Source organism: Patagioenas fasciata, chromosome 12 (assembly GCF_037038585.1).
Source record: "Patagioenas fasciata isolate bPatFas1 chromosome 12, bPatFas1.hap1, whole genome shotgun sequence".
Lineage (NCBI taxonomy): Eukaryota > Metazoa > Chordata > Aves > Columbiformes > Columbidae > Patagioenas > Patagioenas fasciata.
This window is the reverse complement of record NC_092531.1, coordinates 8,935,891-8,963,777: the sequence shown is the minus strand read 5'-3', so window position 1 is coordinate 8,963,777 and position 27,887 is coordinate 8,935,891. Positions and strand designations below refer to the sequence as shown.

The window sequence follows — 27,887 nt, the reverse complement described above, 5'->3', positions numbered from 1 at the left end:
GAGGCCTCAGAGAGAACGGGTAGAGCTGTGACCTGCTGTCAGTGTAGGTCCGCAGCGATTGCTCGGCCGGGGCGGAACCCCCGCGGCCTACAGCTCCCGTCGGGCCCGGCCGCTTCCGGCGCGCCGTGACGCGGCGGAGCCGTCTCCGGGAGCGGGGCCGGGCGGTGCTGAGCTGCGCTCCGAGCCGCGTTCGCCCCCTCCTGCTGCGGCGGCGAGCCCGAGGCCGAGGGAAGATGGCGAAGACGTACGACTATCTGTTCAAGCTGCTGCTGATCGGGGACTCGGGCGTGGGCAAGACCTGCCTGCTCTTCCGCTTCAGCGAGGACGCCTTCAACACCACCTTCATCTCCACCATCGGTGAGGGGCCGCGCGTCCCCCGCAGCGAGCGGGGTGCTGGCCGGGGTTCTCCCGCCGGGAGAGGAGCTGCGGGCCGGGCGGGAGGGCCGGGGGGCGCCGCCCGTCTCGCCGCCCGGGGCTGGGGCCGCGCTGGGCGGCCTGTGCTTGGAACGTGAGCCCCGCGGCCGTCAGGGCCCCGGGCAGGGGAAGCACCGCCGCCGCCGTGCCCCGGTTCCGCGGGGAGGGGGAGCGCAGCCCCCGCGCTCGGAGCGCCGCTCCCGCCGGCCCTGCGGAGGCGGCGGGGCCCGCGGGGGCGCGGTGCGGGCAGGCCGCGCGGAAAGGGCTTGTCCCGGTGCGCAGGGCCGGAGGGCGGCGCGGCGGGACCCGCCGGATGCGGGTCGGTCCTGCGGCCCCGGCGGCAGCAACAGTTGGCGCGGCCTCGGCCGCCCAGCCCCGGGGCCGCTCCCGTTGTTCCCGCTGCTGGCGGAGCCGGTATCTCCGGGGACTGTGCGATCGATGGCGTGTGCGGGGCTGCACCGGGACCGAGCCCTGCGCGAAATCTCTGGTGTTGCACCGGCCGCGTTACGGGATGATCCGTCCGTTTTTCTTGCTCTTTCGCTACCGGTCTTTTCATGTTCGGATGTGAGATGTTCGTTTTCAGAAAGCAGAAGCGGGCCTGGGCCGCTTAAACTGAGTGTGGCGCAGTGACAGAACCGCTCTGGACAGGGTTTCGCTGTTTCCTTGTACATGCACGTGTGTGTTCACACACATGTAGCTACATTTTGGAGATCCGGAGTGGTTCTGGTCAAACTCCTTAGTGGACTAGACTTAAAAGTTCCTTAGTGACGGTAGGAGAACCTCCTTGACAAAAGCTGGGTTCGGTTATAAATTTGCTGGTGAAAAGGGGTTTCTAAAGCTCAACTGGTTTCTTTTAATGATAATGATACCGAAACCGACCACAGTGCCTTATATTTCTGCAAGATTTGTCAGTCTTAAAATACTTCGTGCTCAACTAAACATAAGCACAATTTCCAGGTTGTTCACTGAGATATTGCTGAATTGAAATCTGTCTGACAAGACTTGAGATTTATAGTTAGCTGCTTGTCGTTGTGGTCACTTCTAAAATAAAATGAAGGACACTTGGGATGAAGGGATGAACTGCAGTGGAGGCTGCAAGTATTTAGGATGATAAAACTAATGGTAAGAGGATGAGTAGACTCTTCATCGGAAGGAGATTGATTTAAAGATGATGTAGAATAATGAGTGCTTGGTTGTTTTTTTTTTAATGTTACCCAAATGCCGTAACCTCTTCAGACATTTTATTGTGCTGAACTTGATGCACAGGGAAAAACAAACAAGAAACCAAACCAAAACAAAAAACCCAAACAAAATAAAACCAAGGAACGACAACAATACATTTTTATTTAGGCGGATGTGGTTGACTAGAAGAGGTATGGCTGCATTTCTAGCGCTTTGAGAACAGATTTTCTGCATTTCAAAAAAGAAGTTCTGAAGAATTAAAATGGCACATTCCTTTTCTTTCTGCAACCGTTTTCAAAATGCTGTAATGGTAACACCGGCTAATCAAGACCTGAGAAGCGTTTTACCTAAAAAGGTACTTTGCTGTATCTGTGGTAGAATTAAAGGCTTAATAAACAGTAATAAGTGCTCCATAGTTAAAAAAATGTCTACTTTGGTATTGTACTAAATATAAATTACCTTTTTATACTTATAAAGAGATAGCTAACGTAAACCGGTGCATATATCTTCCAACCATGTTCTTTGTTTCCTGAACTGCCTAGGCCCTTGTGATTTCTTTTTCACACTGATTCACTTTGAAGTCTTGAGAATTGTGAATATGATGTTGGTTTTTCTTACCTTATTCAGTAAATAAACGATTTGCTCTTATTTCCTTCCTTTATGTTAGGTTTTACAAGGGTTGTCTCTTATCACCGCTATTCAACTTGAAGAAAGTTACTAGTAATTGAGGCATACTTCTGGTTCCATAGGTAGTATTTGTGATTTCACAGTTATGTTTTCCCCCTTATAATTTGTTTCTTCCAGTCCCTTTTATTTTTTACCAGAGGACCTGCAAGGAGGAAAGTGGACAATGTAGGAAATAGTGAAACTGTTCATGAAATCCTTATGTAGGCTTAAATAACAATACTTGTTTTTTTCAGTCTTCGTCACATATTGCTTGTATTACTTTTGGGTTAATCACGTAGATCTAATCTGTTCTTGAGAACGCACCCGCGCACCCTCTGTGAGCGTATGCTGGCTGCTCAGTGCTGGTTGGTTTTACAGTCATAACTCGTACCTCTAATGAGCTCAGGGGCATTCACTCCGCTTTTAACAACTCTGCTTTTTCTCGCTGGCCGATAGAGCACAGCCAGCCCTGGTGTGGCGGTGGCACAGGGCTGCAAAGCTTGTCCCCAACGGGCCCACCTGATGGGTTTAGTTTTAAGGTCTCCAGATTAGCGTTCCTAATTAAGTACAGCGAGTCTTCCCGAAGGGTTAGCTACCAGGCTGCTTTGTTTACGTGTTCTCCAAAAAGTGTGTTCTGCAATATGGTGCTACTTACTGTTACCGTGTCTGTTCAGTTCACAGTGACTGCAATTAGCACTCATGATACGATGAGCCCGCAGTGGTGCCCTCTGATCTGTCTGCCAGCAGGATCAGAGTTGGTTTCACTGTAGCAGTCCATGAAGACATGTGCTTGAGATGTGTTGATGTTAAATTTTACTGTTTACTCGGATGTAGGTAAATGCTATGTGTGAGTGAGGTGAGTCGGAGTTTTTTCTGAACTACATGGGGTTAAACTCGTTTCAACTTTTTTGCTTAGATTCTACATCCAGAAATTAAAGCAGACTTTGTTGCAGTGACAAAAGACACCCCATATCATGTCTACACACCAAATATCTTTCTTATAGTTTCCCACTTCTGTTGTTGTTTATTAGTTTAACCAGGGCAAGCCACAACACTTTGGTTAGCAGAGCAATGGAAACACTTTCCAGAAGGGGAAAAAGAAAGTAGGAGGGGGATATGGAAATACTGCTTTGTTATAGAATATTTTTACTTAGCCTTGATGGTTGTATTATAGGAGTGAGTCAGTAGTGACTTGTGGTTACTTTGTCATCTTGCGCGATATGCGTGTGTCATACTTTGCAGGTTCCCTGCTCTTCCGCTGTCAGGCAAAACTGGAAGTTTGCAAAGGGTCTCTTGACTTTTCAAGACTTTGGCAGTGCTATAATGGTGGCTGTACTCATTCAGACAGTAAAGTCTTCCAGCCCTGTGTCCTGTGGCCAACAGCTGCATGAGAAGCAGGAAAAACGTGAAGTGCATGTGTATTTATAATTTTATTAGACTTTAAAAAATTCTTTTTGGGCAAATCTCAGCTCAGGAATCTTTTTGTCTTTATCTTGACTACTTGGCATAACTAATACCTTCAGCAAACTTTGCTACCTGTTATGAGCAGTAAATCAGCAATCTTTCTCAGGTGATCCTTTTGGGTATTACAAGAGATGTGTTTCCAATCAGCAGCTTCAGGCAAGGCAGCTGCTTGGCCTTCAGCAGCTTTACATTTTTTATGTAGGGCTCCATAGTTCAGTTTGGAAAATATCTAAAAGGGCTGACAAGTCATGATAGTTCTGTGGTCCCTAGTGAGGATCAGCTTGTCACTGTTAACGTGGGATAAGACTTTTACAACGGGAATGTGTTATGTAAGGTTATGTTGCTTGGTTTGCTTCCTGAGTGGAAACTTCTGCTTCTCCACAGTTCTACATGGAAAGTGAAATGCAGTTGAGTCAGCTTATTTTCACATTTCAACAGCTCCTAAAGCAAAACTTATCTTGGAGTATCTTGCATGCATTTTGCTCGTAGTTTCAGCAGGGTGCACAAGAATAAGCAGCATTAATTTAGCAGTCTAAGTATCTTAACTTGCTGTTCAAGTAGTGCTGTCTGGTAAAACTGGATTTGGTTTATCATTCCAAATAATAAGGTTTATTCTTTGCATTCCTTGCAAGTTTTTGTTTAAACTAGTCTCTATGAGAGTAAATCACATCTTCTGGCTGATAGCATTTCTGACTTAGTACAAAGGCTTGCTGACTCTGAAACAAAATTTGTCATATTTATTTTTTTTAATCCAAGATGATATCAGCATTTGGCAGGAAGTTGCCCACACGAGATAGTACTGGCTCTGAGAGTTGAAACAATTTGTTGATTTTACAGAAGTAACTTTTCCTTAGCCTACAGCTTGCAAAATAGGACACTGCTCTGGCAATCAAACACATGCATGCTGACCTTTGAACACTTTGATGAAAGTCCTTTGACAAGCAAAATTACCAACTTCCCTTTTGCAGTGAAATTTCCATGTCTGTAATGTGTGATGGAAATTGTTGTAGTGCACTCAAGTCAAATTATGCCCCACTGAATATTTCTTCTCTTCTTCGCCATGGCTACTTGTCTGACAGACAAAAGATGGGTTGTTGTTTTTTTGTTGGGTTTTTTTCACCCTCCCATTAAACTTCCCTATTCACTATGCTCATTCAATCAGTTTCTCTTGGGCTTCTCCAGATGGTAGGAGCTGTAGAAGAAAGCAAACATCAGTGATACATGAGCGAAGTGGGGGAAGAGGGAGGAAGGAGTTGTCAGTAGTACTTTATCGTCATTATAATGAACAAATTGCAAGTAAGACTTTGAAGTGACTGAGACTAGTTTGTCTCAGGTGGCAACGTTATTCACATCTATGGAATGGAAGTGCATGTGCAAGTCTTGTAGGATGTGGGACTTCGGTATCTCAGTGTGAGAAGGTCGAGGGTTTGCGTGGGAATGGGGCAGGCAGTACTGTGGAGGTAAACGTGGAACTGGAAGAGTGATTTGGTTTTCAAGGTATGCGATGGGTGGTCAGCAAGATATTATTCTGATGTTGATCAGAAGGCATCATAGTTGGAGACATCACAGGTTGAAAGCATTAAAGTTTGTGTCTTGAGTGACCTTAAATTTGATACTAACACCCAGCAGGTAACAAAAGACACCTTAGACTTTGATTTTCATCTACCAACGAGGTTGTGTTACCCTATTGTATTCTGCAACAGACCAATGGGCAAGTGAAGTTGTTTGTCTTCTATTAAAAATGCTGTTACGGCTTTCTCGCTGCATGTTAATCTGGAGCAGCGTGACAGATGTCCAACTGTTCTGTGCCTGTTCCTAACTGGCAGATGGAGCTCTGTCTTGGTTATAAGTTACCTGGTTATTTGAGTGACAGGAGGGCGGCTTAGAGCTGCTCTTCTGGCTTGGTTTGAATGCAAAGTTAAGAACACAGACTAACATTGAATGTAGGAACAAATGTATCAATTAATTGATTGCAGGCTTTGAGAGAGGTATTGAAGACACATAGCTTTTGTTTGTGAAATATTTATTTTCTTGAAAGGATTTCCTAGTCCTTCTGCAACAGGGCATCCTTTTATTAGAAACAGATCTGGAACTGGCTTCAGAATTGAACTGAAATTCATAAGAGGCGATGCAGAATGCATGCAGTATTTACAGTGATGCTTTCATGTTTTGTGATATAAATTGTTTGTAATTCAAATGATATTATATAGCTTTTTGTCTTTAGTCAGGTGTTATGATAAGCTATAGTGTCCAGTCCATGAAGCTGACTGTAGATGTATAAAATAGATCTGATCCTTTTCTCATGCAGATGAACTATGAACAACAGTAACTTCAACAGAGTTGCACTTTGTAAGAATGTTGTACGAGCGGAGTTGGTCCGGAGGTTTTCAACTGCAACTCAGAACTGAAGTTGACAGCTTCCTGTTCCTACAGGGCTTGCACTGAGATGTGATTTGGCACCTCTCAAAGGATTTTTGACTGTTAATTGCATGTAAGTTTAACGTTGTGGTGTATAGTAAGCTCTCCTCTTACGTGTAAGCTATGAGGCTTTTAGATTGTATGTAGTTTTAAAGACAACTAAAGTACTGCATGTTTCAGAAGACTTTTCTTCTGCTAGGGAGAACAAGCCGTTGGCCCAGTTTAAGATGATCTGTATTAGTTTTGCTGCTGCTGTGCAAACTCTACTGGTTTGGGCACCAGAGGAAGGAAAACTGATGCTGAATGTCAGTAGCGTTCTCTTATATGTATTCAGGGTCTGAGAGCAGACTGGTCACTAATAGGAGTGTGGCATCAAATCTGGAACTTGGGAAGAACAGGCTGAGTTTAAGAAACTGGGCAGAGCTTAACTGGCTGTGATCCAGGAAACACATACCCTGCTCCACCGCACCCCAGCTCCCCGCAGCAAAACCCTCCTTTATGTTACTGAAACAAAATGTCTGTGTGGTGTGACTTCTGATGGGATTGAAGATGAAGGTATCTGTGTCAGCCCAGGCATGGGATGGGAGGAGGGAGGAAGACAGAGTAAGTCAGAGTAACTGCTGGATGGGAGAACTTCTCTGGCTGAGCAGGAGTGACTAAGAGGAGCATTGAGAATGTGCTGTGCAGGAAAAGGTAATGATGGTGTTCCCAGAGCTTGTTGGGAGTGCCATCTTTAAATAACTTCAGTAACTCCAAACCTTCTGCTTTGACTGTTGGTCTAATTTTGCTGCCAGACCAAGAACTTTACACACTTGCTTCTGAAACACGACCATATTTCAGACTGTAACTGAAATTCATAGATTAGATGATTTATCTTACTAAAGATAGTTATTACTGGATGAGACATTTTGATCTTCATAGATAACCAGAATCCTTTTGGCCATCGGTTACAAAGCTAAGAACCGTCTTACTGCCATTGTTGACGTGTGGGGGTTTTTTGGTATCTTTCTCTCTGTTTATGTTGCTACTAATACTCATATTCTTTGTACTTTCCCTTCCAGTTTTAGCCGGTCTATGCCCTCTGAAGTCTCACGTATTTAATGAGTGGGGTGTTCCTGCGTTCCTATAAAAGCTTCAAAAATTTCACCAGTGCTCATCTTTTAAAATTGCGTTTATCTTTATAGTGGTCATGGTTTATTTATACCTGCTCTAACATTAACCAATTCAACTTTTTTTCCTCTCCCTCTGACCTTACCTTGTTATCCCTGAATCTCTCTCAGAGATGCTTGGCCGTGCAAGTTGTTGGGCTGTCGCTGTGTTTTAACTATACATACCTACTGTTCCCATCGGGTCTGCCATGCCTGTCTTGTATCTGCAGCCAGTGGGAAATGTGTGCAGCGCCTATCGTAGGTATCCTCAGAATAGAAGACACCAAGATCAGTGGTTGTAGTGTGCAAGGGTTTTTTATCTCTAAGTGTATGCGCTTGCTTTCCATGTAGCAGCTCTTCTGTTTTAAACAGACAGTGCTATGGCCCCCAAAGGTCTTTATTTCTTTACTCTGGATAACGGGTTCAGTGCAAATATCCAGATCAAGTGGGAGCCCTAGAGCTTTAAAAAGCTTTTCTATAGAGAAGAGGCATCTCCATTTCTCGCTCCACAGTCATATAGGTTCATCTGGATCAAAAATCGTTGAGCAAAATGAAACTTAACCTTTTTGGCCTTTTCTCATCATTGCAACTGAAGTGTAGTATATGAATAGTGAACAATGAACTTTAAGTCTTGGTGGCAAGTATTGTATCTGTTACATAGGATTTTTTTAATAAGGAGTTTTTTTGACCTATTTGTGGGCCACCTTTTGGTCTCTAGGAACTGGTTGGTTAAACAGAGCATGTGTTCAGCTATGGAGAGAGGAGAGCTGTGACTGTGTGTGCCTGTTCTCTGGGTTACGCCATCAGTTGTCATTAGAGATGATGGTAAACTGAATTATGCAACTCGCACGGAAAACAAACATGAAAAACATGTAAACTAACCAGATCAAAAGAGGAAAGGATTTGGTCGTGACTCTTCAGTGGTGGCACCTCCCCTAGTTCCAACTAACTGTGAAACTGTAGCTTTAACTCAAGTCTGTTGGCTGATTTTAACATTTGCTGCTCTCCAGTTGCACCCTGGCTTGAGAGGAATATGTTCTCAAGTTAGTGCATTCCTCCTAGAGACAGTCAGTCTATAAATAATCCTTAAAATAAACAAACTTTGCTGTCTGTATCAGCAGTGCAATTTTAATCTATTTCAAAATTATTTTAGATGAAACCGAGTTACCACCAAGTGTAGCTTGTTTTACATTCAAAATAGAATGAGAGGTAGACACAGGTGAATTTCTGTGCACTTCCACAGAGCAGAAGTACCGGTGTTGTAAACAGACCCAGCCCTTTTAAAGCTGGGCTGTTGTGACAGTTGGTAATTTTAGTCATGTCAAGCAGTAATAAGTTTCTACTATTGTGTTGTTTCATAGCTTCGATCGAGTATTTTTGGTGCTTAAAATCATGCCATTCAAAGGCTGGTCAAAGCAGTCTGTAAATCCTGAATTCATACTGCAGAGAAGAGAGTTTCTCTTTGCAGGACCGTGTGGCGTCCCAGGGCAGCTCTGCGGTGCTCGGTGGTGGCGGCAGAGCTCGGAGGAGCGCCAGGTTCAAACCTTAGAGTGATCATCAAATGACACTGTAGGTTATTGAGCTGTCAAAAACCTGAGTGTTTCGAAGTGTAGGTTGGTCTGATTCTCAGGGTAATAAGTTGTATGCTGCTTCCCTTGTTCCCTTTTAGATAGAAGGTGGTGTATGCTAAAGGCAGCTCAGTGCAGTGGCTGTGCCGTGGTTGAGACACAAGCTGAAGGAAGTGGCCCTTGGCTTTTAGCTTTACAAGCATCAGTCTGATCTTGGTACGCAGTTTCAAGGTCTTATGAGCAGGAAACTGCCTTGTGTTAAATATACACGGCAGCTGCATTCTTTCTCGCCTTACCTATGGCAGTCATTTGTATGTATTTATTTTGCCAGTGTCGTATGTTTAGACTTTAAGAACCTTTCTGTATTAATAACTTTCAAGGTGCAAGGCACAGCTCCATGTATCATTGTGTAGGGTGCTAGTATTAGACTCTTAGTGTGGGTGAAGACTAAGATGAAGAATGGCGAGCTAACCTGAAGGAGCCTGTCCAGCCCACTCTGAAATCAGCCATGTTTTGTGGATTCTTGTGGGCTGCCCAGAAGGAATAGAATGCAGCTGTGTCCCTTTAATTTGTGAAAGGATGAATAAAACTGCTTGCACTTGTGTATAATTCTGAAATAAATTCATGTTGCAACTTTCAAAAAAGGTTGACCTTCACCCCGTTGTGTTGTTCCATGTTAATCTGCTGTAGTTTTGAATGGTCACAATAAAAAGACTACTGCGTCTTTAATTTGCGCAGTGATACAAGACATTGCTGAGATAATCTGAAAATGTCTCGCAGATGTTACTGAGGACTAAAGCCAACCGTTCAAGTTCAAAACGATTAGACTTTGCTCTTTTGCGTGAGGCCGTATGACACACTGGTATGTTGCAAGTGTTCCCCACCCTGCCTTTTACACTTATCTTGTTTCCTACTTGGTCATTTCTTATGTTTACTGAAATCCTTCACAAAAGATCTAATTTTAAAGCAGATTTCTGAGGCTTCATTTATCTGCCTTTGTAGATTGAGACAGTATACTCAAGTAGCACAATAAAGTATTCCCTTAAAAATACCGTTAAAAAAATAGTTGTGAATTAAATCCAAATCCTGCAATGCCTGCTGCTGAGAACAACAACAAAAGAAATAATGCCTGGGTAAGCTTATGGGGAAAATCTACAAGAACAAATTTATGTCGCTCGGCTGTTGGATGGATATGGAAAAGAGCAGGTTTCTGCGGAGTGGTGTCCTGCAGGCCTGTCCCTGCTTGGAGTCTGCGTGGAAGTGCTGAAGCCCTTCAGCTGTGCGGACGTGTGTCCGTGCAAAGCTCGTCTGTGTGATCGGTGCTGATACCGTGTCTGTCATCCTGTGGTGAGCGAGGTGCGCGCGAGTCAGCGGCCTGGCCTTCAGTACCGACCGCTCCCAGCTCGCCAGAGCATCATGAAAAGCAAATGTGCTGGCAGCAGGTGGTTCTGAGGCACGTCCTGCTGCAGATCGCAGAGGTGACAGACTGTGACAGCTCTCAAATGCAGACCCGTGCTTGCGAGGATGAGCAGAACGGTCCCCGCTGTCACAGCTCTGCAGAGGTCCTGCTGCTCACTGGTTCTGATGGGCCTCTGTGCACCTCGGTCCTTGCTGTTCATGAGCAGCAAAGCCCATAGGGAGGCCTGTTTCCAAGTAATTCTCTCCCGGAGTTCAACAAAAGGGATGGTGAAGCATATTGATTTTCAGTCATGGGCCTCTTCTCGCTTCCTTTTTTTGAAGGTAGGTTACAAGTCTGCTTGCCTATTTTTGAGTTGCTTTTAATTCAGACTTAACTCTGAGCAACTGCAGGAAGATGTTCTCCATGTGTATGTTGTGAAGACTTTTATATGTTGTGTTTTGCAGAAAAAAAGTTGCAGAATTTTCTCCCTCTGTAGCTCTGCCCATTGAAGAAAAATCAACCCCTCCCTGACCCTACACATAAATACAGCAGGATAGGAAGGGCCAATGCTGTGAGGTTGGAGCAAGCCCAGCTTGAAAGTTGTTGCATAAATTCCAGTTGTTGCGATGCTGTATTGCTCAAAAGTATAAGGAGACTTTGTACCTTGATTCCTTTCCCTGGCTCGTGATGAGTTCATTTTTATTGTGATCTATGTCCAATGGTGATAAGTGCCACAAAGTTTCTGTTTATCAGGGAATACTGTTGGAAAAATATTTTATTTCCATTTGATTTTACTTCTTCCATTTTTTTCTTCAAAAGAGTAAGGTAAGTAGGAAGAGAACTTTTAAAAGAGAGTGAGATTTTTAATATGTGCAGGTCATGCAAAACAGATCTCTTAATTTTTAGTTGATAAACAAGATCTGACACTGATGCATCTTTTATGTTCTTTGATAGATGAGTCTAAAATGAGACTTTCTAGCAAGCGAGTCAGATAGCTTCTTTGCCAATTTTTGATAACTTCTAAAATTCCCTTTGCTTGTATATTTTAACAACCAAACAACAATAAACCACTTGAAATGCTAGTGCGTTGAGTAATTATTATTATTAAGTATTGCTTTGTCAGAGATAGAGAAATACTGTGGTAGATACACAGGCTAGTGTGCGCTCTCAGAGATTGACGTTTATTCACATCCTGAAAGGAATTGGTTTCCTGGCTGATTTATTGCTACAGCTGCACCAGAAAAATGTTATTAAATCTAAAGACTCTGTGAGCTTAGTGAAGTGGGAAACCTAGTTAGTCAGCTTGGGTTCAAATCAACAGGAGTTGTCATCTGATCATACAGGTTTCTCATGTAAGGTCCAGCTGCTGCAAGCTGATGTTGAACCACATGAAAAATTAATATACTGGTTAACTGTGTAATACAGTTAAATATTAAGAATTCTGATATGTGCTTGCCAGTGGCTACTAAGTGAGTTTTGATTTTATATATATGTATATATATGTATATATATTACTTTTTGTCCATTTTCTGTCTGTCTTTCACTACTTGTATTCTTGGAGAACATGGCCCTTCCAGTACCTTCTTTCTAAGCAGACTGAAGACCAGAGAAACCTTTACCTTCAGAAGCGTTTGGTGGTGCTGCTGTAACACTGTACTTGTTCCAGCCAGAATGCTTTGGTTTGTTTTCCTTGTGCTGTAGCATTTTCTGCCGCAGAAATGTTGTTTAAAAGAAGAAACAAGACAACCTGTGAGTCTGAAGAGCGGTACTGTGTGGGGAAAACTTGCAGTGGGGGCCCAGCTGGGATTCTGTGACACTGGAAAACCTGAGGCGCTGGCTCTGGTGACTGCAGGGTTAAAATCGCTGATGAGGAGAGGGCAGAAGAGTAACAGTGGTGCCTTTGGAGTAAGCTGCTGTTCTAAAAACTGAAGTAGCAAAATGAACTGTTTCAGCATCTGTGCTCAGTTTGTCCTTACATTCTGTAAGAATTGTGTCAGACTGGTTTTGTTAAGGTTCATAGTGGGAAACCATTGGTACTGCAACTGGAAAAGGAACCTCTCAATCTGCACTGCCAGGCAGTTCTATATATTCAGTATTGCAACGTAGCTCTTTGGAACATTTCTCAATGTCTCTAAAATGATTGCATTGTAGCTTAATTATGTGTAAAATCTGCCCCGGTTGGCTGGAGTATGAAGGAAGGTGTAACTATGGAGTGGAGTGGTTGAAGAGGTGGTAGTGGCAGAAGAGCTTTCAGTGGATGAGATGAAGATGACTTCTTGGCTTAGAGCAAAAGCAGCCTCGGTGAGGCCAGTGCCCTTGGCTGCGTGGTGTTGGACAATGGTTAGACCCTAGCTGGGGAGTTTTATTAGCTTCGCGTGGTGATAAAAGGGAAATATGGCAACCTGCAGATCTCATGGGGTTTTTGTGTAAATCTTTGTGTGGCATTAATGACACTGTTTTTTTTCTTAGTGTGCGGATTTCCCTGCTCACTGTATTCTTTGCGAAAGGTTTGTTGGGAGCTGTGGGAGAAAATGCCCTCAGTAAAGGGATGAGAGGGGATGCATCCCTGGCTTATAGTTAGCAAGGAACTGAAAAGGCTTTTGAAGAACAATAAGCCCTGAGCTGCTTTTACCTCATGCAGCAAGGGAAATGGAAGCAATTACAGTGCTGGCCAATGCACGGTTCAGGCCTCGCCTTAGACTTGGTCCATGCAGGCTGCAAGCTTGTGATACCTACAACAGGTGCTGTTTTATCTGTGTCTAGCACAGGCTGACTTGCTGGGTGACTTGTGTGGTGACTCCACTTTAGCAGTTGAAAGTAATTATCCTGTCAGCCTTTGCATTCTAAGAATTCATCTGGGTCTGTGTTTTCTAAAAGCTTCTAAGCCTTCAGATGGACGTGCAAACGTTTCTGGTCTTTTTCTCCCTACTGGAGAGAACAGCATTGCATATTGCATTTTAAACCGTGAAAGCTGTGTGATCCTTTGCAATCAAACTTTCTGAGTCTTCTTTATTAGACCCAAGTGTCTTTTCAGACTTTTTGTATTCATTGACAAAGGAAGCTTTCTGTCCATAATTACTTTAGAAATGCTCATTGGAGTGTTTTGCGTGGCGCAGTTCAGATTTATCTGTAAGCAGAGGGTTGCTGCGCAGGCCGTGAGCGGCGGCAGGAAGCACAGCCGTGTCACCGGGCCGCAGTGTCACCGGGCCGCAGTGTCACCGGGCCGCAGTGTCACCGGGCCGGCTCCACCAGCGCTTGCCGCTCACCGCTTCCTGTTGCTGAAGAGAAAGAACAAAAGAAACGCCAGTTTCTAGTTCATTTTAGCCTCTCAAAAGTTGCAGTCACATTTGCTAAACTTCTTAGTATCATAACAGAGGTATTTATGGCCTTCCCCTTTATATTCTTCTTTTAGCTTCGAAATTCATCTTTGAGAATTTTGGTTAAGTTCCTACGAGAAGCCTCAAGTTCCGAGAAGGTATCTTTTGTGCACATCCTGGGTTTTAGAAGTGATCTAGGGGACAGCTTTCAGCTTGTGTTGCATCTAGTTACAAAAAAACAACTTTACAAAGGAGATGCAAAAACCTATTAAATGTAGAATGGAAATACTCGATAAACTTCTGTTGTGTATAATAAGGACTTTTTTTTTTCAAGTACACATCAGTCTTCTGTCATTTTTAGAAGAATGTGAATTAATGAAAATATCTTTTTGCCTGTAAATGTACTAGTGAAGCTTGGGAAAATGCAATTGTAGCAGTAGTTACAGCATTTTAAATTAATGCAATTAATTTCATACGCTGTTAAAAGTGCTGATGAGATATTTCTGCTCATAATTTGTTTTCTAACTAATGGGCTAAACTACATATCCATAGCACATCATGATTAAGTGGCTGAAACTTGGTATTTTCAGTATATTAAAATATTAATATCGCATGTGAGAAGAATGAAAGTCAAATAGTTAATGAACGACTATATTTCATATCCAAATGCTACTGTAGTATATTAAAAAAATGCCTTAGCTTCCTGTTTAAGTGATGGATGAATTCTTACAGCTGTAAACAGCATTTTCCCAATTAAGATACTCTTGGTAATTTTCACTTAAATTACATCTGAGGAAAGAAGAAATTCAATAAATATTAACAAAATAACCTACCCCACCCCCCAAATCCTTTACAAACTGTGACTGTATGTTAAATAACTGTCTAAGATTCAGTGAAGAAAAAATGGGCTATTAGTTTCAAAACAGGTTAATGGGGGGTAAATGGAGGTGTCTGGGATGATTCAAGAATCCAGCAGTCACATTGTGGGGCTTGAACAGTGAATAGGATGTGAAAGTGAAAATAGTACAGGGTAAGGGCTACTCTGTTTGGAAATCTTGGCTTTGATTCTTAGGTCCATTTGATCCATCTAAACCTTAAAGGCATTAGTAAGCTCATCTGAATTATTATTTTTTTTTTCATCCATGGCTTAAAATCTGTCTTTGAACATCAATCTCAGAACTGATGGGAGTTCCACATGTGGAAGTGTAACGGGGGAAAAGGAGAGAAGTGTTTTCTTGGTACTTTTTGGAGTTTTCTAGAAAATCTAAGTTACTCTTAAACTCATGCTCCTGAAAAAGTGGCATGCGTGAGCTACTTCAGCCGCCTTCAGTAACTATCTGTAGAGCTTTTATCTCCTGTGATGCTTTACCTTCAGCTCTGATGTCCGAACAGATTGCATTAAACATCTGTTTTTAAAAGTAGATGCTGGTTTTAAAAAGGAACCAAGGGATCATAGGAAGTATTTTATCCTCAGATCCAGCAGAGGTTCCGGGGAATTCATTTGAACTGCAGGGGCTGGTCGAAAGTTGAGAAAAATATACATTTGAACTAGTGATCTTCTCAGAGTAAAATGGAGGAATTTTGAGATTAAACCTTCCTCGCATAATCTTGACTAAGTGTGGTAGTGAGTCTGAGTTTGGTCTGTTTTCATTGTGCAGAATAATTTATCCTTGACATGTTGGATGCAGCTGAAAACCTTTGTGCATCCTCAGCACTTGCTGATGTTTGGAAGAAATGACAACGTCAGAATAATTCTTTTGCATAAGTTTGCTCTTACCAAATTGTCCAAAGGAAACGAAACACTTCCTTTTCATTTATTGCAAAACTTAGAGTGTCTCTTTCTCTGGCAGGAATTGACTTCAAGATCAGAACAATAGAACTAGATGGGAAGAAAATCAAGCTACAAATATGGTAAGTATTCCAAAATAATTTAAGTTTTCAGTGAGTATTGAATTAATCTTTGAGCAGAAATACTTCATATGTTTTGAGCCAGGGTGTACCAGACGTTGCATACGTTCTATTCATTGACTGTCCGTGAGTTTGTGCTTTCTTCTGGCTTGTTCTTGAAACGGTTCTGCTTCAGCAGCACAGGAAGCATCCTGTTCACATGCGAATGTTACAGCAACTTCCCATTTTATCAAAAGCTGGCCCCTTGAATGCACTTTTAGCTATTCTGCGTGGAAGAGGAGTATTGGCTCCATAGCTGTAAACTAAAATAATGTGACCTCACAAACTGTAATCTTCTCTGGTACTTTGATACCCAGAGGCACAGGTGAGTGGTAATCCTCCCATTCCTTGCATGGTGAGTTAGCAGAGACTGAGCCTCCCGATAGCAGCAGATGAGTATTTTTGGAGTAGCACTGTTACACGTGCCAAACTCTTAAAATGCTGCTGGTGAATGTAGGGCTTTTGCCGATTTCTCAGGTTCTCACAAAGATAGTTGTGACACCTGCATGCGAGCCAGAATTCTTGTGACTAAGGAAGTGCCACAAGTGGTTGGTACAAGTCAAAGGGAGGGGTTTTGGGGCCTTTGGGGTCCAGCTCCCCATAGGTATGACTAGTAGCCAAACACTTTGGTCCTCTTGTTCACTCACAGACGAATACTGCTTTGAAGTCACCTAGGATAAAATATCAGCACACTGAGGTATAGTGGCTGATTTTTAATAGCTAACTGTATGTGAAAATGCACTATCCTGAAATACTTTACTGGCGCATGTTTTAATTTTTTGTTTAATGCATCAGAGCTCCCTTTTTAATTACTCTAGGGAAGGCTGTGTAGTGCTGAGTGTTACTGCTTGCATGAGAATTTAAATGCTTTTGTGCCATATTTATGGTGCTGCTATAAGCACTAATGTAACTAGGGTAGCTTGGGAGTGAGGGAGATGTTGAGGGCTGAAGAAACTTGCGCAAACAGCTTCTAAATGGTATTTTTTCTTAATGAGTGAGTACCAATATGTTGTTACTCTGTGTAAAAAGATATCTCTAAGTACAGAAGAGTGTGAAGATCACCTCCAACTTGTTTTCACTGAATTTTAGGGATACAGCAGGCCAGGAGAGATTCCGCACAATCACAACAGCTTACTACAGAGGAGCCATGGTGAGTGCTCTTACTTCAAAATAATTAGGCACAACTAGTGTAACTGGTTTGCTGTTATTAAGGTTATATCATGTAACTCTTCAGTTGGAGGACTGGATAATTGTGACTTGTGATGAGGGGAATAAAGTTTGTGGTTTGGTTGGGGTTTTTTGTTTTGTTTGTGGTGTTGTATTTTTTCATTTTATTTAAAACCTGCTGGTACGTTGTCTAGTCCTGTTTTTGTGATGAAACTTCAAGCTCTATTGTATTTTTAATGTAATTAAATTTTTACAGATTATAATAAGCTACGTTTCCAAGCTTTCATTAGACACCTTTTTTTAATGCAGTTAACCCCTTTAAACACTTAAAGTGTTTGAAAAGTAGTTAATGAATGATTTTAATATTAAAAATGTATTTCCCTGAGTTGCTTTTCCTTCAGCCGGTAGGAAATGCAAAATCTAGTCTAGAAATACAGTCACCTACAAAAGCTACTGTTACTTCTTCCATTAAGAATGACTTGAAGTCAAATAACTGACTTAGAGCCTGCACTGTCTGTGGTACAACTGCTTGTGATGATTCTTAATGCTGTGATTGGAGATGCTTTATGCTGGGACACTGTTGATCTCAACTTGCTGATTACTACCTGTGCTGCTACTACATGTTCCTGTCACCTTGTATGAACAGATCCGTTCCGTTCATAGTCTGGCCAAGGGTCCAAATAACTCCACTGCTTGGTCTCAGGTTTGACATCTGTGACTGCTTAAAGCTGCTGCTTCTAAACCTGACTTTAACAACAGAGTCCTGGTTGCTGTTGTAGTAGGGCTTCTGAATTTTTCCTGACTATAGGCTAATAATTTAAAACTTCATATAGGTAATGTATTCGACCTCTAACAGTGGCAAGAGGTATTAAATAGTAATATTTTGTGTAAATTCTCAAAAGTGGTGTAATGCTTTGAGAAAGGATTGTTTGTAGGTGCATAAGTCATATGCTGAATTTCTTGCAAGCGTAATCAAATCAACAGCATACATCAAAAGTCAGCCAATAGTGCTACCTCATCTAACTAGATTGTCTTGATTTTATTTAGGGAATTATGCTGGTGTACGACATCACAAATGAAAAGTCTTTTGACAACATAAAAAACTGGATAAGAAACATAGAGGAGGTAGGTGCTTTGAAAGTACTTCTTACCTGCTCCATCTTACGATTTTTCTGGGACAAATAATAATCAAGTAATTATTAACTTTCATTATAGTAGCCAACATAAATGGCCAAGTCAGACGGGGCAGTGAATGCAACAGTGGTTATTAATGGGGAGAGTATTATCTCGTTCATCTAGGGATAGAAAGTAGAAAACTTAAGTTTCAAAAGTAGGCGTAAAGTGTTTCAAAACTGCTCTTACTATGTGAGTTTTGTTCTTTTTTGCTTTTGGGTGTGTCTAAGGGATGGGAAGGAGCAAGATCTCAGGGTGTCTGCCTTTCACAGAGGTGATGACACATCTGTCTAATTTCAGTTGCTATTGTGTTGTGTGTTTGATCAGAGATTTTTGCCCTTTTCATTTGATCTTGGGTAAGCTTTCTTCCTGCTGTGGATTATTTAATGGGACATGCTGTCAAGTAGGGAGTGGTCTTTATGAATCTAGAGGAGAAGCCCTAATCTTAGTGAAGCTGTAGTTAGGTGACAGAATCTTACTTTTTTTTTTTCTTTCTTTCTTTAGACAAAATCTCTGGGCTTTTCTTTAGTATTGTTCTTTGGCTCTTAAGCCAAATGTCTGTATTAGTGACTGGGCTAGAAAAGTTCTCTTGTTGAAGTTCTCTTGGTGAAGTGATTATTACTTTAAAAGTATTTTATTAACAATATATCACATAATGATACTCCAACCAAACACCCCAGGTGTCCATGCACCACTATGAGGTCAAGTGTGTACCGTTACGTTTCCAGAATAGCCAAACGTCTGTACCTGTGCACAACCTGGTACAGAGCTCATGGTGCTGTATTTGATCTGTAAGAATACTCGAGTAAATTTAATCTAGGAGTATTTATTTGAACATATTTTTTAAACTTAAATATTAAATTGCCTGTTTCAAAAATCATTGTCTTTCTCAGTAATGCCTTCTCGTCAGATAACTTTAAAATAAAACATTCATTTGTGGATGAGTTTGATGCACAAGTTTCTTTTAAATAATGATTCACTTTGTTTCTGAGAGGTTACGTTTTCTTCTTTCAGCATGCCTCTTCGGATGTAGAGAGAATGATCCTGGGTAACAAATGTGATATGAATGAAAAGAGACAAGTATCAAAAGAAAAGGGGGAGAAGGTAAGTTTTGGTGACTTGCCTTATTTAGAAGCCTACGTTTCTTAGGATTTTGGCTGCTAGATATTTGGTATGTTTTAAGCATATGAGAGATGGGCCTCAAATCTCTTGTTTCAGAAACTTATAGGATGCCAGGTTTATAATTTTTTTTTGTTATTTTAAATAGCACTTGACTGTCTTCAAGTTTGAATAAACTTAATGGTACTGTTGTCTTGAGAGGAAGATCCAGTGAAGAATGTTAACCTTTGCTGGAGCGTGAAGTATTCTAAATCTCAATATAAGGCTTGTGTATAGTTTGATCACGTACTCAGTTCACCATGATGGTTACTTACTCTTGTCATAAGTACTGTTATTAAAGCTTAAGCAATTAGTTGTTCTGCAGAACAAACAAGTAAGAATACTATCTAACCATGCACAGACCTAGAGTAGTGTAGTTGCTAGTAACACAACTTATGGGACGATGGTATGTAGTTATCTGGTCCATAAATCCTTATCAATGAAGATTCTATCTTAATGTTCTTTTAGGTCCTGAATAAGTCTTTTTGTAAGCAATTAATGTCTTTGGTTTTGAATTCACATGAGGATGTGGCCTGTTCTAATATTTTGTCTAGTTGTCCGGTAACTTTAATGTTTTTGCAAGAGAAAAGCAGAAATGAAGCTTGTTTGGGTTTGGGTTTAAAGCTTGCTGCAGCATACCGCATCTATTCTATTATGAACCTATGTGAAACATTCCTTTTACAAATGAACCCCCAAGGCACTGAAAACCTTTAACCTCTCTTCCAGTTAGCAATTGATTATGGAATCAAATTTTTGGAGACAAGTGCAAAATCCAGCATAAACGTGGAAGAGGTAAGAGACGGGTGTTGTGCTCACGTGTGTTCCTTGTACATGATCTGTGGGGCTTTCGGACCCCATGTGGGACCTGCAGCCCCAGCTGTGCTCCTGGGTCACCAGTCTGGTTGTATTTAGAGAGCTACTGTAAAATCCAGCACTTCTTGATTTCGGAAATTGTTTTTAAAGTGGGTGTTAACAGTGGTTGACTGTTATTGTAGCAAACAGTTGCTTTAGAGTTCTGTGCCTTGCTATTTAAATTGCAAGTGCTTTTGGAGCGGGAATAGGTATAATTTTAGAACAATGCTTTGTGCAGGAAATGGAATTAAAGATTCTTTACTTTCAGAAAAACATGCTACTGTGTCAAGGAGCCTTCGGGTTACTACTAGATGTGTGCTATGCAGGCGAGACGTACTTTGACCTGGAACGTCAGCACAGGCTGTCGTAAGCTGATGGTAGAGGAGGGAGAAGGCTTATAATACTTTATAGACTTGAAATCTGTTTTTATGCAAGTAAATACTGTGATAAAAACACAAGATTCTTATTTGTGAGAGCATAAGGAAGTAGAATTGGAAGGGAGAGTGGCTCAGTTCCAGTCTATTGTATTATAAATCACCCTGGTCATCTCAGGTAGGGCGGGGGGAGGATCTTAACTCTGTGAAAAGTGTGGACAAGAAAATAATGTGATATAAAAAGGCAGTTACATTAAGATTTATTCATTCAGATAAGGCAGATTTATTCTTAAATGTTGCTCCTGTATCTAGTAATCCAAAAGCCTTTCCATGTGTATTGATGGAATACCTTTCAAAAGTCCTCCAAACACATACTTAATTCAGATCATGCAGCTAACAAATTAACTAGAAACTAAAGAGACTGCTACTTTAAAATAATGTGACTGATGCTGTGCCAGCAAGGGGTTTTTTCCGATTGCAGGATGCTTGTTATACAGTACAGTCAGAGCAGACTTATTTGCATTGTGCTGCATTTGGAACAGCGCTTGACCTGATTTTCACAGCGTCATCGTGATTCCTACAGCAGACAATGGAAGTGTGAGCATTAGCAGCTAATAACAATGGTGGATAGTGATAGTGTCCTAATTAATAAAAAGTACCTGTCGTCTTCATTAGTTCCTGCAGATGGTTGACTTGCTCTTTCATTACATGCCCTGCAATTTCATTTTAACTCCTGTAGGTCATTAAATGTACAACGTCAATTTGTGCTTATTCCAAACAGCTTGGGTGTCTGAGATTTTTTTAAATCATCACATGAATAGTGAAGAAAGCATTAAAAAATTGCAGCTGGTGTAAGCATTCAGCAAGTAACAATTTAGTCTTCTTTCCACTAAACGCTTAACTTGTGGGAAATTACACAATTGTGATATTTTCATGATCAGAATTTTATTTGTTGCGATTTATTTGCATGAAATGAGTGTTTGTCTTTGGATGTATTCCTTCCAAACACAATGGGAGGGGGAATGTTTAGAGTTTTTTACATTCTAGAACTGTCCTTGGATTGTTGATACCTCCAGATAGCCTAAAATCTTGCTTTTCCCTGCTTTGCAGAGCTGCAGAGTTTTTCTGCTACAGAAGTTCTTTGCTCCTTCGTAAGCTGAAGTCTGAGGCGCTGACATTTGCCAGAATGATTTTATTCATTTATTTCCCCCATAGGGATGGTGGAGGCATATAGAACATTATAGATAGCCCAGGAGCAAAGCTTTGGAAGGACAGAAGGCAAGCTGACCTTAATGTGAATTCCCAGACCTCAAACCTGCCAGTGGGTTTATAGTGGGGATGCACAGTATAGTTTGGAAAAAAAGTTTTAAGTGTATGTCTGCAACCTTCTCGTTCAGCAGATTATTTGTGGGGTTTTTTGCCTAAGAGGTATCCAATGGGAAAGTTCACTCGCTTCAAAGACTAGAGGGATGGAGACTCAAAACATACAGTTTTTTCTTCTAAAGCATATTTATTGCAGTTGTAAGTTAACAGGCGTGGTACGTAGAGCTCCTTCCAACTGGAAGTGCTATCAGTGGCCCACAGAATGCTGTATTGTTGGTGTGTCTGTCTGCTCCAAACCTGTCTGCTCTTTAATGTGTCTTGTGACTGACTCTCTTTAATTTCTGCTTCTCACCAGGCATTTTTCACACTTGCACGGGACATTATGACAAAGCTCAACAGAAAAATGGTTTGTATCTTCAGTTGGCATACAAACTAGATAGATTAAAATGACTGCTATAATAATTGGCTGAGTAGTAGCCCTACCAAAAAAATGCTGGGGATTACAGTGAATGCTAGATCGAATCTGAGCAAACAGTGCTTTATCACACTTTAGTACACATCAGTGTGTCATTGTGCTTTATTTTGCATGGACATGAACAGTGGGAAGCCTGAAGCTGATGTGTTCTTTTGAAATGTGACAGCGTGATCCTTGCTTTATTAAACATCAAATGAGTCACTTCTCCACCTAATGCTTGAGATCTGGGTTGTTGGATAAATGTTTCTTTTTAAGACAGGCAGTTTTATTCAGTGATTAGCAGAGTAATTGTGGAGCTTGAATTGCAACAAACCTCTGCTCTGATTATTGCTTTGCAACAGGGGGGAGTGAGGAGGGAAATCAGGAAAGCTAGACTTCTCTTCTTCTGCGTTTTACAATGTTGATACCCTTTTCTCTTTCAGAATGACAACAGTTCATCAGGGGCAGGTGGGCCAGTAAAAATAACAGAAAATCGATCTAAGAAGAGCAGCTTCTTTCGATGCACGCTACTTTGATGAACTTCTAATGATAGACTGCAGCACACTTAGAACCTTTTCTGCTTCTTTGAAAGCACAGGGTCACAAAGCCTCAGAAATAATACCACCAAGCTGCTGCTGAGAGCTCCATTGAACGTAGACTGCGATACACAAAATACCAAGTGGATTTTGCTCACTAAGCCTATTGACCTGTCAGGCTCTTCTTTCTCAGATATGGAAGCTATGAAGTGGAGACACAAATGCAAGAGTTAACTTGTTTTCCTTTTTTACTTTCTGTTTTATTGCCTGTTGCAAAAGCTGCTATGTTTCTTTTAACTTTGCACATCCGTATTGGCCTCTTACTGCCTGTTACAGCACAATCTTACATTTGTATTTGCACAGTTTGACTTGTACGTAAGATTCTTAACAGATTTGTGCAGGTTTTTCTTTTTTTTTTTAAACAAATTTATTTTCAAGCAGAAGAACCAGGGGAAAAATTAAGTCTCACTTCCATTCTTTTCTATGCTGTATACTTGTGGCCATGACTGCAGTGTGGATGTGGACGCTCTAGTGATGAGAATTCCTCTTAACAATTGGCGTTTAATAATTTGTATGGGTTTTGTCTCTTCGATGCACAAATCTGTTCATGCAGAAGCTGCAGCTTCTATTCTGAATGTAGTATGTTGCTTTTCGTTCTTTACCCGACTTCGCAAAGTTGCGTTCTGAATTGCCAGCCACTGTCTGATTCACAGATGCACCTTTCAGTCATTTGAATAAACACAGTGTCTTTCCTCACGTAAGTTCCCTTTGTCAGCTCAAACTGCCTGCAGCAGCTTTGTGTTGTTTCCGATGCGGAAGCACACTCTGGAGTTGAAATCATCGTCACACATTGGCCTCATCACTGTCACTTAAGTGGCTTGTGGAAGCTGAATGCATGAGTTCCCAGTCACCTCTTTGTGGATTCATTTGTTCAGAAATGACTGCTTCTAAAGGTGACTTCCATTCCTACCGCAATTCTAGGGATAGTTCGTTAATGGCTGTAAGCGTTCACAACAGAGGTGTCCAAAAAACCAGCTTCCTGTGCAGTTGATAAGTTTGTCAAGTTGTGGCACTAAGGAGACGGTCACATTGGGGCTATAATGTACTATTAGTTCTGCAGTTAATGCTGAATGTGTGAAGCCCTCTTTGGTCTACTCAAGCAGTTATTTTTTTTCTTCAAAACTGGGTCAGTGACCGACTGTTAGGAGCAGAGTTGAAACGTAGTTGCCTTTTTTTACTCAACCGAGCATTGTATAACCGAGTCTTTGTTCTACTACTTTTCTATTGTCTTCTGAAAAATTTCCTCAATGAGCAATTAAAACAGGTGCTTTAGTTCTGTCGATGTGCCAAACTTGGACCATTGTAAGCTTTAACGACAAGTTTGCGTCCAGCGTGTTTGTTTTTAGGGGATAGGTGCGTTCTGTCGCTGTCCAAGCCGACATCTGGCGTTCTTGCTTTTGCTTCGCTGCGTCGTCTGGAGTTGTGAACAGTGAGGTGGTTGTTGCCACAGGTATCCGCACCGTCTCGTGGTGTCAGGTACTGGATTTGTCATCTCTGGGTCTGCTGTAAATATTTCGAAAGTGAACAGGCCGGTAGCGTTAGATTCCCAGACTGTTGGTTTTAAAAGGTTTAACATTTAGGAGCTCGTTCCATAAAGTTTTAAGTTGTTATCAACACATCCCCATGTGTAGCTTAATAGAAATAGTTATTGTAACTAGATGGTGAATCTCATAAACTGCTGTTGCTGCACTAAACCAGGAAAATCTTCGTGGCAGCAAGGTTTAGTGAAAAAACAACCCTAACTGCTCTGTTGTCTACCCTTGATGTTTTTCTCGGACAGGCTAAAGCAGTTCTGTTTTCTGTATGGTTAAAAAAGTGCTTCTATACAGAAAGTGTTGTGACACCAATTCTGAATGTTGTTTATTTTCAGTAATTTACCTCTGACTTATTTGGTGTCGTAATACTTTGGTTTTTTATCTCAGGGGTTGTCTGCAAACCAAAACTGACATGTTCTGTGTTTGGCACCGTTTACAGAATGCTTTGTGTTGTTTTTCCTGTCTTCGCTCTGTGGTTAAATGTTCATTCAATATTAGTCTCCATGAACTTCCCTTTGAAAGAGCCTGTAAGTAGTAGAGTCTATGAAGTGCTTCTTGAAGCAGCAGCGAATTGGGGTATCTGCTCTGTATTTGGGGAGGGTGGGGAGAAAAAAACTTGCTATTTTCTTACATTTAGCTGTGCTAAACTGTACATAAATGTGAGGTAAGACCATAGGAAATTCACTTTATGCATGATAAAATAATGCAGTAAATATATCACTTTGCTTAATGTTCATGTAAAGTTCATCTTTTTCTATTTGTAGAAGAATTTAATGCAATTTTGTTGTCCCCTGCTGAAACTGAAGAATTCTAATATCATGTGGTCTTATGGATAAGGTAAAATGCAGATTTCTCTCTCTCTTTGTTGTTTTGCCCCCACCCTTCTTCTCCAGCAGTATTAAACGGCTGAGTGGCTGCACTTTATTGGTGTGCGAACTTTTGGTCAGTACAGACCTTTCTGTGTACAGTCTGCCCTGCCAGACATGGAAAATGTGCTGGATCTTTGCGTGCAGATCAGCTCTATGTTTTACTGGGAATTTTTTCAGCTATACTTTCCTGCAGACAGGCGGGTGATGATAAATGGATGTTCTGCCTACGCATCAGATGCTTGGTGCTACGGGCTTTTCTAAAATCACTATGTTTTGTGCAGTCTCTGTTGCTACTTTGCTCGAGACTATATAAACTAAATTTTGAAGGACTTTTAACTATACCTCAGTCAACTAGTTAGTATTCTAATGTCCATTACAGTGAAAGTAATATAATTATTATTCATTAAGCAGCAAATGTGTTTGTTTCTTTTTTCCAGAAATTGCCACTAACCTTTCAGGAAAGGCAGACATTCTTTGGTGGATTTCAGTAAAACAGAAATGCCGCTTATGCTATTGAGTTGTATGAAATCTTTCCCTCAGCCCCATGTCTGTGCACTATATCTCGACCAATATTTTTTTAATGGTTAAAAAAAGCACCAAACAAAACGCAAACTCGTTTCAGTGCTTTGCAGTTTTGGCTTTCAGTCTGTGCTCAGCAAAATATGCACAAGACGTTTTTGTTGAGTGTATATATAGAATATTTGATTTACTTACTGTCTGGAAGTTCTATTATTGCTGAAGCTTAAACCACCCACGAAACTTAGCGCAGCTCACTTTTCTATTTGGGGGACAGTCTCAAAAATGCTGTTTGACTTTTCAGACCTGTAGTTCTTTTTACAGAAAGTATTTCCCATTGTAAGTACCTTTCCCATACCAGTCTGCTGAAGTCAAGTGAATTAAGTGGATCATTTTCACAAGTGAATAAAAAGAGTCTTGAATACATATCACATTAAAATATTGTGAATGGGTAATGATTTGAAAGTACATGAATAATATGTAAAATGCATAATTGTGTTATGTGTGAAAATGCATCTGTTATTTGGTTATCTACTAATGTAACTGAAATTTTGCAATGTTAAACTTCTTAAGGATTGGTCTGTAGGTGATAATAGGTCTTATTTCTCTTCCATTCACTGACCTGCTTATGCCATTCTTATTCTTATAAATAAAACTTGTATTTCTTTCTTCCACAAAAGCAGGATTTCTATTGATTTTTCTTGTTTCGGGTGAATTTAATAATGTAGTGCATTCCTATGGCCTTACAAGCATTTTTGCAAGTAAAACTTCAATTACAGTTATTTTAATGCTATATAGCTACTAAATTCAGAATAAAAAGTTTAGTCCTTGAGAAAATACTTAATTTTGAAATAGAAGTGTTCTACTGTGTGTGTTTAAGCACATTTTATCTCTGGTATAAAGGTGTAATGTGAAAAGCTCCTGCAGATAAAAGTGAACTTGTCATGTGGTTAACTTGTAAACCTAATCATTAATTGTGTATTGATGTCTATAGACAAAAAAAACCAAACCCAACCCCTAAAAAAAAGCTTCACACTCCAATGGTTTTATTATTCCATGTGAACTTTTTTACAACGTGTGTCTCAAATAAAAGTTACGTAATGAAAAGTATTTGGAGTATTTTGTATGAAATATTCCACGTAGTTTTTATACAGTTGGCATTTCCACTCTATTTTCGATACATCTCTTGTGGAAAGGGGTCCAGCTGAGTTGCATCTGTAAAGCTTTGCTTAACTTCCATGGCAAACCACAGGGGTTTTTGTGTGGCTTTGCTTGTTTCTGAACCGGACTGTTCTCTAGATTTCTCCTGAAATATCCTCTATTCCTGTAGTGATTGTTTAAGTACATTATTTCGGTGACCTTCAGCTTCATAAGGAACCAGACGTTTAGTGTCATGAAATACCCTTCCAAAGTGACTTCTGGCAGTACCAGTAAAGGTAACATGACACACAATCTCTGGTTTGACTAAGAATTACCTACTCACTTGGGCTGTTAACATTTTCTTTTTTGTTTTGCTTTAAATCAGGGTTATGTGACAGGTTCAGAAGTTACCCGAGGCACAAATATTATGAATTAATATAGCAAATATTGTTTGTCCAGCTTCCTTCAGCACTGAATATGGAGGGATTTGACAGGAATATCTGTTGACTATATATATATATATAGAGAGAGAGAGAGAGAGAGAGAGTTCTTCAGTTTGAAATTATTCTGGTTTGGCAGTTACAGTGGGTATGAAAATGAGTGAACCTAAGGAAAGAATGGTTTTGTTTGCTCAAGACAAAAGCAGATTAATGGTTGAGACACCCAAGTGGGCACCCTAAGGAACAAATTTGAAACTCATGGATGACAAGTAGCTTCTAAAGTTTGTGCTTTTTACTTGTTCATCTAATAAACTATTTAGCTGAAGGCATGTATTGGCTCTTTACCTCAAGCAGCAGAAAGCGGGAGTTCCATTCTTGTTACACATTATTATTATTATTATTACTCTTGTTTTTGTTCTGGCAGACAAGTTTGCTGCTTTAGGACCAGCTGTTTAAACATTATCTTGCAGATCCCCTTGATCTGAACTGGTTCTAGATGCTCAGCAGTCCTAAAACCTCTTCTGTGAGTCTCTCAGTTCTCACAGAAGTTAGTGGCCTGCATCTGCACCCCAATAACATTTTAAATACTTTTGCATTCTCCGTTTGTTGAAAGGAAATAGCAGGCATGCTTACACTGCTTGAAATTGGTGATTTATTACAGTTCCTGGATCTATTTTTGGCTGCAGACGAGGAATTGCTATACAAATAGTGCACACTTGTAGACCAGAGGCAAGTTGTTGGTACACACATAGAATGTATCCAGCTTT

General features: G+C 40.9%; 1 protein-coding gene across 2 annotated transcripts; it reads left to right on the top strand.

Moving 5' to 3' along the window:
- On the top strand, nt 1–26,650 carry RAB8B (RAB8B, member RAS oncogene family). 2 transcript variants are annotated; one of them, XM_071813808.1, is made up of 8 exons: nt 1–357; nt 15,427–15,487; nt 16,613–16,673; nt 17,738–17,815; nt 18,878–18,967; nt 19,748–19,813; nt 21,463–21,525; nt 21,926–21,976. In XM_071813808.1, exons 1-7 carry the CDS (start codon nt 234–236, stop codon nt 21,493–21,495), a joined length of 513 nt encoding a protein of 170 aa, XP_071669909.1. In that variant the 5' UTR covers nt 1–233; the 3' UTR covers nt 21,496–21,525; nt 21,926–21,976. The 2 variants fall into 2 exon arrangements, with proteins under 2 accessions (XP_071669909.1, XP_065703167.1); XM_065847095.2 differs by lacking the exon at nt 21,463–21,525 and adding an exon at nt 22,468–26,650 and having other exon boundaries at nt 17–357.
- Nucleotides 26,651–27,887: the final 1,237 nt, after the last annotated feature.

What these genes read in the sequence shown, in the direction of transcription:
- RAB8B (XM_065847095.2), top strand. Translation starts at nt 234, where the DNA reads ATGGCGAAGACGTACGACTATCTGTTCAAGCTGCTGCTGATCGGGGAC. An exon ending in CAAAAGAAAAGGGGGAGAAG is followed by an intron (nt 18,968 to 19,747) that starts GTAAGTTTTGGT and finishes CCTCTCTTCCAG; the next exon opens with TTAGCAATTGATTATGGAAT. An exon ending in CCAGCATAAACGTGGAAGAG is followed by an intron (nt 19,814 to 21,925) that starts GTAAGAGACGGG and finishes GCTTCTCACCAG; the next exon opens with GCATTTTTCACACTTGCACG.